Raw genomic sequence first — 12,420 nt, forward strand, 5'->3', positions numbered from 1 at the left:
TCAACAATCAAAACCAGTTCCCAAAGCCCATCCCGCTCATTCCAATCCCTCATCCCCAAATTCCAATGATAACAATAAACCTTACAAGCTACTGTCACAGACCAGTCCAGTCCCGTGCACACGTAGCGTCGCATACCAAAGCAAGCCCAAGCCGCACAAACCAAATCGCACAGTGCCAAGCCGAAAGACAGAAAACCCAAGGATGAAAAACGCATAGCGCCCAAAAACCCGAAAAGCCGCTCAGGAGCGAGCTCCCTTAAACGCCGTAAAAAGACCCAAATGGTCGACCTCGTTCGCGAAGTCTGTAGTGTGATAGTGTAGTGTGATGTGTGAGTGGTATCGAGATACTGAGGTAAAATAAGGTGGACGCGAGATGAGGTATCGTGAGTAAAGTATAGAGAGTCTGCAGCCTCCAGGGCGGATCGGTTCGAGCGGATCGGATCGTATGGATATGTATGGGAGTACGCGCGCGTGTGTGTGAGTTCGATGACGACGACAATGGCCGAGAGGAAGAGAATTGCGCTTCGCAGTGTTCCTTCGCCGAGGAGGCGGGGGTGGTCGATTAGGATGGATAGAGATAGAGATAGGTGTGTTGCGTGAATAAGGTAGCGGGAGTCAAAGTCCATGGTCATCGTTCATCGATGTCTGCGGTGAGCGGCGCGTTGTCGTGATCTGTTGTTGTAGTGTTGCGTGATTATCGTCATACTGTAGTTAAGTTCTTGATACGGCGACTGCCCACCCCTCAAGAAGGCGCCATACCCTCAATCGCCCCCTTTTCAAACTCCTCCAACCGCTTCAACTTCGCATCGAGCTCCGCGAAGATATCGCCCATATGACACGCCTGCTCGAGCAGTGGTGCACTGCCGAACGGCCGTATACGGTGGCGTAGAGCAAGGGTGCTGGCACAAGACTATTTCCCAAGTTAGCATGCACTCCCTTGAAACCCGAATCTCTCACAAAACATACCTCGATCCTCGAAATCTGATGCTCAACAAAGTTAATCAAGAAACGATCCGTAATCTCGCCACCCCGACTCTTCATCCTCTCCAGCAACGCCGTCTCTGGCGGTTTCAATTCAGAACAACCAGGGCTCTCGAGCGAACTGCACAGCATCTCCAGACGTAGACTAATATTCCAGAGATCCCACACATCTTCGGTATCGATAGTAAGCTGACTCCCCGCCATCTTCTGACCAGCCGTAGCCTCCTTCTGCTGCTCAACCGGTTTCTGTTCCGTCTGGCGCTGGACCGCCAGCCGACTAGCCAGCGAGTGCGGGTACATGAGGTAGATATACTCAGGGTTCTCGAGACCTTTAAGACGGCGTTCACCGAGGTCTTTGACTTCGAAACCTTGGGAGCTGAGGGAGCGGAGCTCGCCGCGGATCATCTGGCTGTTCATGTCGTCGCCGTAGGCTTCTTCGGATCCGGCGGAGTTCTTACGGTCGCCTTCAATGTGCGTTTCGAGGAGACGTTGGATCTCGGCGATGAAGTCGGATGAGACGGTGATTTGGCCACCGTCGGCTACGGACGAGATACGTGAGGCGCGGTTGACCATGGGTCCGAAGTAGTCCATGCGCTTCGTGACGGGATCGACTTCGCACACCGGTGTGCCCCAATGGATACCCATGCGGACTGAAAGACCGCGGAAGATGACGTTACCATCTGGGTCGACGACTTCCTGTCCATTGACGCTGTTGAGAATCTCTTGCGGCCACTGTACTTCGAGAAGCTGGCTCTGGATCGTGAAACACCACAGCAGAGCTGATGTCACAGTGCGGAAAGCGACCATGAAGGCATCACCTTCCGTCTTGACCTCGTACCCACCAATAATGCGTAGTTGTCGGCGCATCAGCTCGTTGTGCATCTTTATTGCAGAACGCATAGCAATCGGGTACGTCTCCCACAGTATGGTCGAGTTCTTGATATCCGTAAACACCAAGCTGACTTCGCCCGTTGGCGCGTCCACTTCGTTGTCGAGTCGAGCGAGCTTGGAGTCCCCAACCAAGTTGCCCTTCTTTCCACGTCTGCGTGATGCGCCCCAGTCTGGATCCGCGCCAGGTGCGGGTATGAGGGACATGCTTTGGGTGCGGTACCGGGCACGTTGCTTGCTCTTGAGGTCACTGACACCAAGCAACATGACCATGATCTTGTTCGTCGCACCGAAGGCAATGGCCAAATCGCGCAGTTTTTGGGCGGCGACCATCAAGTCGTTGCGCTCTGATCGCGCGACATCGACAGCGAAGTCTGGAGTGAGGTATTCCCAGAGTTCTCGCGAAGCTATCAGGATCATCTCATCTGTGTCGCCAAGAGTAAGGTTCATGATATGCGGCGATGCGATGACTGATGGCGACATTTGAACGTAGCCGAATGCTCTTGATACCTCGAGCATGTCGTTAAGTTTGCCCTGCCGCGACACGAATCCGCCGGCTTCTCGTATCCTGGATCGCTCACTCGGCTCAGCGGGGTCGTGTTTCCTGGTAAGAATCTTGTGTCCTCCTTCTGAACGAATCAGAAGGGCTTGCGCATCGCCAACGTTGGAGATGTAGAGCTCCATTTCTTTCAGGAACAGTACTGTTGCTACACTTCCTGATGTCAGGTCATCGTCACTAAGATCAGGCACTGAATTGCGCGTTTGTGTTGACGGTGCAGTGAGACCGTTTTTGTCCAGACCCTGACTTGCAGCGGTAGCGAGTTCCTTGTTGAGGCCAAGGTAACTGCGTCGCAGCGCATCCGACGGCGTTTCATTCGGTCGCAAACGGTCAAGCTCATCGGCGAACCGATTCTTGAACTGGTCGTACAAGTATTTGGCGATCTTGGCTCCGCCACCCGCAAGCGGCTGTGCGTCAAACAGACCCAACAGCTGTTCGTCGTCGTGGCTGCGGAAGCGGGGCACAACCATGTCCATTGTCGAGATGTGTTCATTGCGACCCAGTGAATCGGCCATACCATACGCCATAGTACCCACAGCCGAACCCGCAGTGCGCACTCGCCGGTCCTCTGACTGTTCAGGAACCGAAGGAACCATCATCGTGACGTCCATCAGCCCAAGTACGCGAAGATTAATCAACGAGCTGAAGTCGGTCAGGTCGCGCCCTTCTCGCATACTCATGGCGCCGCCACTATACGAGCCGCTGGGTTTGATCTCGAGACGCTTGTTGCCTGACAGATTCAGGTATCGGAGTTTGTGATTCCAGTTCCAATTCCAGTCATATGGCCAATTCGACACGTTGTATTTCAGCAAATTGCTAGCCACATCAAGAACAGCCAACTGTGCAACCTTGCCAAGCTCGGCCGGCAGCACCTGGAACTTGTTGTTGTTGATGTGAAGGACCTTGAGCGAGCCAACTTCCTCCAAGTCCTCTGCAGGCAGAGACGTGAGGTCGTTGCCCGACAGGTACAGCTCAGTAAGATGTTGCCATCGTCGGATCGTACGAGGTGGAACGTCATAGATGAGATTGTATGCCAGATTCACAATTCGCAATTCGGGGAGAAGACACAGTTCGTCGAACACGTCGTCGTTCAGCCGGTTGTCAGCCAAGAACACGTGTCGAAGAGAACCCGCAAAGGTAGTCACCAAGCGACTACTAAGGCTGGAGTCTTTGCGGGACATGGGTGTCAGTGTCCCTTCGGTGGGCGCGCGAGACGCTACTGATGTCTTGCGCGCCGTGCTTGAAGTGTTGTATGACGCCATCGACCCCTTCCGTTGCGAAGAGGCAGCCGACGAACCAACACTCAGACCTCCTGATGCTTGACTAGGACGGCGATTCTGGAAGTCTTCCAATTTTCCCAGCTCTTCGTAACTGGGACTTGATGTCAAGCCTGGAGTGACAAGCGCAGGCGCTCCGTCTACTTGAGCTTGTTCCCCATTTGCTACTGGTGGAGGTGATGCGCCGGGTTTGGGGAACGTGGTAAGAACGTTGGACGACACGTTTAGCGTTTCTAATCGGCGAGCATACCAAAGCTCCTCGGGAAGCTTGGGCAGATTGTTCTCGCGCGCGTCCAAGTAGCGAAGCTCCACCAAGCGACCGATCTCGGCAGGCAAGTCATCCAGAGAGTTTCGAGCTATACTGAGATGTTCCAGCCTGTACAGCTTTCCAATGTTGGTCGATATGGACGTGAAGTGGTTCTTGTCGAGGATGAGCTTAGTGAGGCCAGTCAGTTTGCCAAACAGATCCTCGGGTAATTGCGCTAGTTTGGCAGACGCAAGATTGAGGGCGGTTAGTGTTGGGGTGGGCTGAGTGAGGCCGAAGCGTGTAACTGGGTTGTGGTTCATGTGCAGCACACGGATCTTCGGGAAATAGCCTTCGAAGGCCGAAATAGAGTTGTGGCCGATCATCAGGTACTCCAATCGGGGTAATTGGGACATGACATCCATACTATCAAGCGCGTTGAACCGCACGTCGATTTCTCGCAGGTTGACTAGATTGCTCAATGTTGGAGGGAAGCTGCCGGTCAGTTTGTTGTTCGTCGCCCAGAGTCGCTCGAGACATGTCAATTGGCCAATCTTGGGCAAGCTCGATATCGAGTTGAAACTGATGTCGAGATCCACTAGTGTCCGGACTTCGCACAAAAAATCGGGGAATTCGTTCAGAGAATTCGAACTCAAGTTCAAACTGCGAAGCGCGCGGTATTGTCCAAAGTAGTGTGGCAGACGCGTTAGCCCGTTGTTGGAGAGTCGGAGACCTTGTAGACTTTGCAGCTTGTGCAATTCAGCACGGTCAAGAGACTGGAGGCGGTTGTTCGAAATATCCAACATGGTCAGTCGGCTAGCAAGACTCAGACTGGGTGGTAGTCGTCGGGCGTCATTACTGGTGTATTTGATCTCCCTCAGATTGGTGCAAGCAAGGATAAAGTCTCTAGGTACGTCAAGTGATAGGTTCCGCGACAGGTTGAGCGATATTATCTCTGTCGCTTTTTGGTAGAGTGTAATAGGAATGGTGATCAAGTTCCGACCTTGGAGATCAATGTGACTGAACTTCTGCATCTTGCTGAAACCAGGATCCCGTTCCAGACTGGAGTATCCGCTCATCTTGGCAGGGAGGAAGGTGAATCTGCAGAGGTAGCTGTTATCTTCCCGTCCGACGTCTTCGAGGCGGTCTAGATCCGTATACCCGGCGAGTTCCAGCAATCGCTTCTGGATCAGCAGCGGACGCTCGTTACTTTCCAGTTGCCGTGAGGTATCATGTTTTCGCATTACGATGTGATAGTTGTCCAATTCGTCCTGCAACACGGTTTTCTTCCCTAGTATTTGTATGATTTCCTGCACGGTCGTGTTCAAGGTAGCTGATAGTGTCGCAAAAGTTGAATCGACCCTGAAGATGCGCAGACAATACGTCTTATTGTCGCTCTCTTCCTTGGAAGGCGTTGTAGCCTCGTCGGCATCTCCAAGCTTGTCCATCTCGTCTTTCATGCGCTTCACGGCCCAGGAGTCTGGCGCGTCCCACGCTGCGGTACCGTCGTCATCGGGTCCTGGAACAGAGATGTCTTCACCAAGATTTGGTGGCTGCTTTGGCACCTCGCCTACAGGCGGTGTCATCGGCGGTGCCTGTTGGAGATTCACAATGCCTTCCATGTCGTCCAGATTTCTGTCCAGGAAGAAAACAGCATCGTTGCCTGCTGTGCTAGCGATGTTATCGTTAGGGTCCCGTCCCGTAGGCTCGTTCGCAGGTGCGCGCTTCTCTTTCCGGAAGGTAGGCAAACGGTGGTGAGGCGCTCGCATTCTCTGTTCCTTGGCTGCGCTCTCAACGCCATTGTTGATCGCCTGCTGTTTCGCCATGGTGGCCTGCCGAGCCGGCTCTGGCCTCGCGGATCGTGTCGTGTTAATCGAAGGATTCAGAGAGGTGGCCGAGGCGGTTCCAGCAGCGACTAGACTCTTGAGGGTGTCTCCCGGTAATGTGCGATCCTTGTCCTTGTCCTTGCCTCGTAACCGCGCGAAGAAACCGTGTGACGCCTTGTTGGTGCTGGGAGACCGCTGCGCTATTCTGTCATCTCTTGTCATATCCGAGTATGAGCTTGGCGTAGGGCTCGACGGCCGTCCCAGAAGGCTTGTCTTGGAGGCGAAGGCGGAGCTGAGGGCCGAGGGTTGGTTCGGTCGGACGCTGTAGCTGGAATCTTCGCGACTGGTGGTGGGGCGCAGCGGGTAAGGCTGGCTTATGTCTGCGCGTCCGTCTGGGGCCTTGTTGTCCTCCTTGCTGCCCTTGTGCCGGTGGCCAGTGCCAGGCAGTCTTACGTGCAGCTTGTGATGCGATCGACCCGATTTGGCAGAATGTTGCTCGGAGGAACGACGGCCGCCATACTCAGCGGGAGTGGGAACGTCCTGCGAGGGGTTAGTGATACAGGTCCGAGGTCGGCGGTAGAGTAGTAGGGCAGGAGCATGAGTGAGAGACGCAGTGCCTTCCTCTGGATGTGAACTAGACTCACCTTGGAGTCTTGGAACTCCCATGGCGTGACTTCCGAGGACGCCTGCGGAGTGCGTGGCCGGGAGCTGGTAGGCGAGGTCGGGCGCGACTGGTGCTTACTGCCAATTGTGTTGCTGAGGGAGTTGCCGCGGTTGCGCTGCGGCGTGCCCAAGCTCGAATCCGAGTTCTGGCGGTCGTCGGCGGGGAAGTCCTCTCCGAAGACGTTCTGCAGGCGTTTGTGGAAATTCCGGCCCATGCTCGACTTGGAACCCGTGCTGCTGACGGTCGTGGCGCTGGCTACCGACGGTCGTCTGTCGTCTTTCATGGGGAAGCCCATGCTGTCCTCTCTGGTGCCGGTCCCCGGGCGGAAGCCAGGCGACGAGACATCCTCGTTTGAATCGTTGAAGAAGCTGCTCCAGACGCTGTTGGTCATGTTGTTTCCGTTGGGCGCGGTGGACCAGGGCGCGACCTGTGAATTGGCGCTCGAAGCGGTGGGGGGATTGCGCGATATGGACGGCACTCGGCCTCCCGAAGTCTCCAGGACAGCCAGCTGTTTTCGGTGGTGGCCAAAGGCGCTCGGCGTGGGAGCGTCCCAAGTGGCAGGCTTGCGCGGGCGGTGCGAGGGGTTGTCTTTGGGCGGCGGAGCTGGGGGGACGGTGCCAGGCGATATCTCGGATTCCCGCTCGACACTATGGCGTGTTAGCAGGCGTTCGGTTGGCGATGTCGATGCACGTGTGGGAGTGAGACAGGCAAGACAGGCAAGACATGTCTCTTCCCGCGTCAAGACAAGACGAGGCCAGAGTCAAGGTCGAGGGCGCACAGCGCGCGCCGCCACCCCAGCCAGCGTCCATCTCGCACGGCACCAGACGCAACAACATACCGGGAATTGAGGTTCTTGTCCGTCTTGACGGTGACGGGGGTACCCCTCAGCGAACCCGCGCGTCCATAGGGCCGTATCGTGTCGCCCGAGCGCGAACTCCACGAGCTCTCTACCGAGCCATGGCGGCCGATGGTCTCGTTCCTCGTCATGGCGGCGGCGGGGGCGTGCAGGGTGTGAGTCGCGGCAGTGGCCCGCGTGGGCGGCGGGAGTGGTGGTGGGGACTGCTTGCGCAGAGTGGACGTGGGCGGCTACTTCATCGAGGCGGGACAGCAGCTCGAGGTGTGCAACATGGGCGGCGGTCGGCAGCGCAGTGGGCAAGGCAGCGCAGGGCAAGGCGCGCGGCGAGGCGAGGCGGAGCGGGCGAGAGACTCGGGCTGTCTAGCGGCGGCAGACAGACAGCTGGAGGTGGAGGAGAGCGTCAGGCTATGGTGCGTGGTGGTGCATATGGTTGTGAAGAATGGCTGACTACGCCCTCACTGACACTTCGGATGGAGACAGGCATGGGGGCTCCACTTTGCTATGGAGAGCGGCATGCTTTGCCAACAATGCGCCACCTGCACCCACTCCAACCTTGGATCCGACCAAGCACTACGGGGTCCTACCGAGCCTCCGTGCTAGCAATACTCCAGAACACTACCCAGAACACTACCCAGAACACTAACCCAGAACAACGACATCCCCAACCACACAGACATGTATGCTTTAGACAGTGCAAAAGATGAGACCTCACCTCTTCCCCTCCTCATCCCCACCCGTCTATTCCACTTTACTACCTAGCCATGGACAGCGGCACACTCTGCCAACAATGCGCCACCCACAGCCCACACCAACCGTAGCCAGCCCACAACCCACTCCTCGGAGCCTACCGAGCCACCAAGCACCCGTCCTAGACTTCCCAGCATACCAATCCTTCTCCGTATGCCCCCCGGCCTCTAGACCATCCATCAAATCCATCAAACCACGACACGGACGTCGCGCCGCATGCAGTCATAGCTAGGTATCGCGAACTACAGTGCCGTGCTTTTACATTTCATCTTACATCTCATCTTACGCGCGTTGTTTGCAGCACATGCCGATTCCAGTTCCGCTGAGGTTAGGTTAGGTCATGGCCCCGGTGCACCGAGCACCGAGAGCTTGAACCCCCGCTTTTTCGGAGCCAAAGCCACCACCACCACCACCATCCTGACAACGACGACGACGACCATAACCATCGTCCCGTCGTCATCATCATCGTCATCCCTTGCTCCCGTCCATCTCTGCCTAACCATCCACATCATTAACATCGCATCATCATAGTACCGACACCCGTGTTTCATCCCAGAACTAACTCCTCAATAGTTTGGTTCAGAAGCGAATCCGACATTTGTGGCGTACACCGAGCCACTGCCTATGCTTTCGCCTGTTCAAATAGCTAGAGACATTCCTGTTTCATTATTCTCCGATGTTTGAGGGACGCTCGTTGGTTAGCAGCCGGAGCTTATTTGCCGTATATCCCGAGCAGGCAGACGTGCAGACCTCTTGTGCTACCACCGCGGATTTAACCATCGCGTTCATTCGCGTGTATGCGTGTATTTATACTTTTTTGCCTACTGCGCTTTGCTGCGCGAGATGCTGACGTGATGTGTATATCGCCGTGGAGGACGTCAATGAATGAATTGGCCCCAGTTCATATTAATCGCGCACTCTCATTCCGTGAAGGAGTCAATAGCGCTTGCAGCACCAGACAACAGCATTTCTACGTTACGAGCACATACGCCCTTGGGACATTGATGACTGATCATGAAGGTGTGCACTGTAGTCACATGCTACCACTCGCACATGCTTCTTCCGGCAGCCAGGCAATCGGGTCACTCCCTCACGAACTTGGCATCCATAGCAAGATCAACAACAGCGCAAATGATAGATCATGAGCACCATAGACATGAATTCCATCGCCTCGCCTCCACCTCTCCCATCCACCATAGCGCTTCGCATCAAGTCTCCGTGTTCTTACATGACGAACACATACGCCCCCGAGCATTAAGGTGAGTGATTATGAAGGTGTCCACGGGTACAGTACACTTTGTAATCACATGCTACTCAGCGCTGCTTCTTTCGGCAACCGGGTCGCTTTCGCCTCATCGATTTCACAACAGACCACTCACAGCAACAATGCATCTTCATAGCATAAGAAGCAATCAGTAACGCTTGTACGACGCCAAGTCTATCTCACATCCTGCATCCTTTTTGTGTCGTGACGCACTGCTTTGCATCCGGGGGAGCTGTCTGTTCCCAGTACCAGAGTGCATGCTTCGTGGAAAACTGCCATAACGCTACTTCCACGTGCCATGCAGCTCATACTGGAACGATATATATATAATCTTACAAAACACCTAATCCGAATCGAACACACACTTGCTGATAACTAAACATCTGCGTTAAGATCACTGAGGAGCACCACCGCCCTGGAGCGCACGCAGAATATCCTGGAGCGACTGCTGCGCTCCAGCTTGAGCGTTGCCCTGTTGGGGAGGGTTCGCGGGAGCAGCCGGCTGCGTATATTGCTGGTAGGGGTAAGAGTACTGTGCTTGTGGCTGAGGCTGCGGTGGTGGCGGTGCAGGAGCTTGCGCTGACATCTGCGGTTGTTGTGGTTGCTGTCCGCTCATGGTTTGCATGACCTGGAACCACTGTGCCCATGCTGCTAGATTGGCCGCTTGGTTTTGCTGGGGTGGCTGGGCTGGTGCTGGAGCTGGCGCTTGAGGTTGGGGAGTGTACGATGGCTGGTAGTTGTAGGCCGCTGCTGTTGCTGGAGGTGGAGGCGGAGGTGCGGCAGCGTAGGGGATCGCTGGCTGTGAGGGACCGGAGAAAGGCACTGGCCAACCTGCGCTGCTGTTGTTTGCATAAGCGTTAGCATTTGATGGTCCAGAAGGTGCCGGGGAAGCATGTTGCTGTTGCTGTTGCTGTTTTTGAGGCTGTTGAGACTGCTGCGACTGCTGAGACTGCTGCTGCTGCTGTTGCTGGCGTTCCCGTTCCCTCTTTTCGCGTTGCCGTTGTTTGCGATTCTTGTTCTTCCCACCACCGCCGGCTGGCGATTGCTGGGATTGGGCTTGCTGAGACTGACCACGGTCCTGCTGGGTGTAAGACTGGCTGCGATCTTGCTGTTGGCGGGCTGGTGATGCCGAGGTTGCGGACCGTCCCTCCTGGTATTGGTTCCTCTGGTTGTTTTGTTGGAACTGCTCTGGTTGCCTGCCACGGTCAGACTGATTCTTGCCGCCACGTCCACCTTTGTCTCCACCGCCTCGGTTGTTCTGGTTGTTGTTGTTGCCGCCTCCTCGATCGCCTCGCTGCCCTCCACCACCACGACCCCCGAAGTCGCCTCGTCCGCCGCCATAGCCTCCTCTATCGCCGCGTCCTCCACCAAAGTCACCACGCCCTCCGCCACCTCCTCGGCCACGGAAGCCGCGACCTCGATCACCCCAGGGACCTCTGCCGCGACCCATACCCCTACGGACATGGCTGCGATCCTCTAATGGTGCACCTTGCCCAACAATCTGCTCGAAATGGTCTGGTCTGGCGAGCGGCTTGTACATGCCGAGATCTTCGTCTTCATCATCGCTGTATTTCAAACCACCACCCTGGTATTCCATGGGTCGGTAGATGGGCGGTGCAGGAGCATCGACGTGTAGTCTGGGCCCGGTTGGGATGTTGACGGGCACCACTGGCTCGTCGTTGCCTTCTTGCCTGGCTCGCTTCTTGGCCTTCTGTTCGCGCTTGTATTCGGCCTCCTTCTCGTCATCCGAGAACTCGACATCATTGGTCTCTTCGTCGTGGAGGTTCGATGCGTCGGTGTGCTTCTGTCGGCGGATGGGTTCTGTCTCGGTGAACGTCGAGTGCTCGTCGACATAGTAGATGGGTGTGTCCTTCTTGATACCTAGAGTCTCGAGTTCAGCGGCATCGTTGAAGCCAAAAGAGTAGCGCGGCTCCTCCACGCGACCAATCTGCTCCGAGACTTTGCCGACAACCGTGCGGTTTTCGAGGCACAGCGCCGAGCCAGACTCCAGCACCTGCTCATCGCCAGACATCTTGGCCTTGACAACAACGAGGTTCCCGACGATGGACTCCACCTTGCCGAGCTCTGTGATCTTGGTCTCTGGCGTGACTGCGATGTCGGGCATTTCGAACTTCTCGTCTTGCTCGTTGAGCGTCTTGACCTTGACTGGGCCGGACGCGCCTGGCTCGTCGGCGGCCTCTGCCATCAAGAGACGGACCTGCTCCTCGGGGTCGAGCAGCTCGCCCTCGTCTGAGCCCTCATCGGAGCTGTCGTCCGAGCTGGAGGAGTCAGACGATGAGTCTGAGTCGGATGCATCTGAGTCGAGCTGCCACTCGGCGCTCTGGTCATTTCTGTTGGCTTCGGCCGCGCGCAGGAACTCGGCCTTGCTATCGAACGCCGCGCCATCGGGGGCAGGAGCGTCTGTGGTGTCTTCAATCTCGTTCTGGAGGTCTATGGCGGCGGTCAGGGCCGCGTCGAGCTCGCCGTCTGTGTCGGCAGCAGGCGTATCGGCAGCAGCGACGGCCTGGAGCTGTGGAGCCTCATCCTGCGCCTGGCCGTGATTGGCTACGGGCGGCTCGACTGGGATGGCGGCCTGCGGGCTCGCATCATTGTAGAAGGCCTCGTCATCCGAGAGCTCGCCGTCTTCCGGGGCGTCGTCTGGGACGACTGCGCCGTTTGGTGGTTGCGACTGCGACTGCGCGGCCGGGGTCTCGCTCACAGAGCCGAGTCCAGGAAGGTGAAAGGCCGGCGCGGGTGCCGCCGTCGCAGACAACGACGTCGCTCCGTCCGCCTGTGAGGGCAGCGCAGAGGGCTTGACGGGCGTAGTGTCGTAGAAGTCGTCGTCCATGTCATCGACAGGCGAGCCCGGCGCGTCGAGCGCAGATGCAGATGTAGATGTGCCATAAAAGGGAGCGTCCGCCTCCAACCGCGCCCTTTTGGCCGGTGGTTCCAGAGAGTCGGACATTGCTCGTGTCTCTCTCTGCAGTCTTCTCTGAAGCACGCGTGATGGCTGAGTTATCCACTGCGTTGTCTGCACCAGTTTGCTTAAATGCGTGCGATGATAGTTCTGGTTGAAAGGAGCGCTTCAGGGAAGAACGTCGCCTTTTTGGATGC

The 12,420-nt window shown here is 56.4% G+C and overlaps 2 protein-coding genes across 2 annotated transcripts; both read right to left on the minus strand.

Moving 5' to 3' along the window:
• Positions 1–742: 742 nt before the first annotated feature.
• J4E88_009121 (uncharacterized protein) lies at positions 743–7,426 on the minus strand (the record flags this gene model as incomplete). The annotated part of the gene is made up of 4 exons (XM_049402726.1): positions 743–910; positions 967–6,315; positions 6,420–7,086; positions 7,278–7,426. 4 exons carry the CDS (start codon positions 7,424–7,426, stop codon positions 743–745), a joined length of 6,333 nt encoding a protein of 2,110 aa, XP_049251581.1.
• A 2,274-nt stretch (positions 7,427–9,700) lies between these two features.
• Positions 9,701–12,271, minus strand: J4E88_009122 (uncharacterized protein; the record flags this gene model as incomplete). The annotated part of the gene is made up of 1 exon (XM_049402727.1): positions 9,701–12,271. The coding sequence occupies one exon, from the start codon at positions 12,269–12,271 to the stop codon at positions 9,701–9,703; it is 2,571 nt and encodes an 856-aa protein (XP_049251582.1).
• Positions 12,272–12,420: the final 149 nt, after the last annotated feature.

This window comes from Alternaria novae-zelandiae (assembly GCF_023758075.1).
Source record: "Alternaria novae-zelandiae strain BMP 2774 chromosome Unknown scaffold_22, whole genome shotgun sequence".
Taxonomy (NCBI): domain Eukaryota; kingdom Fungi; phylum Ascomycota; class Dothideomycetes; order Pleosporales; family Pleosporaceae; genus Alternaria; species Alternaria novae-zelandiae.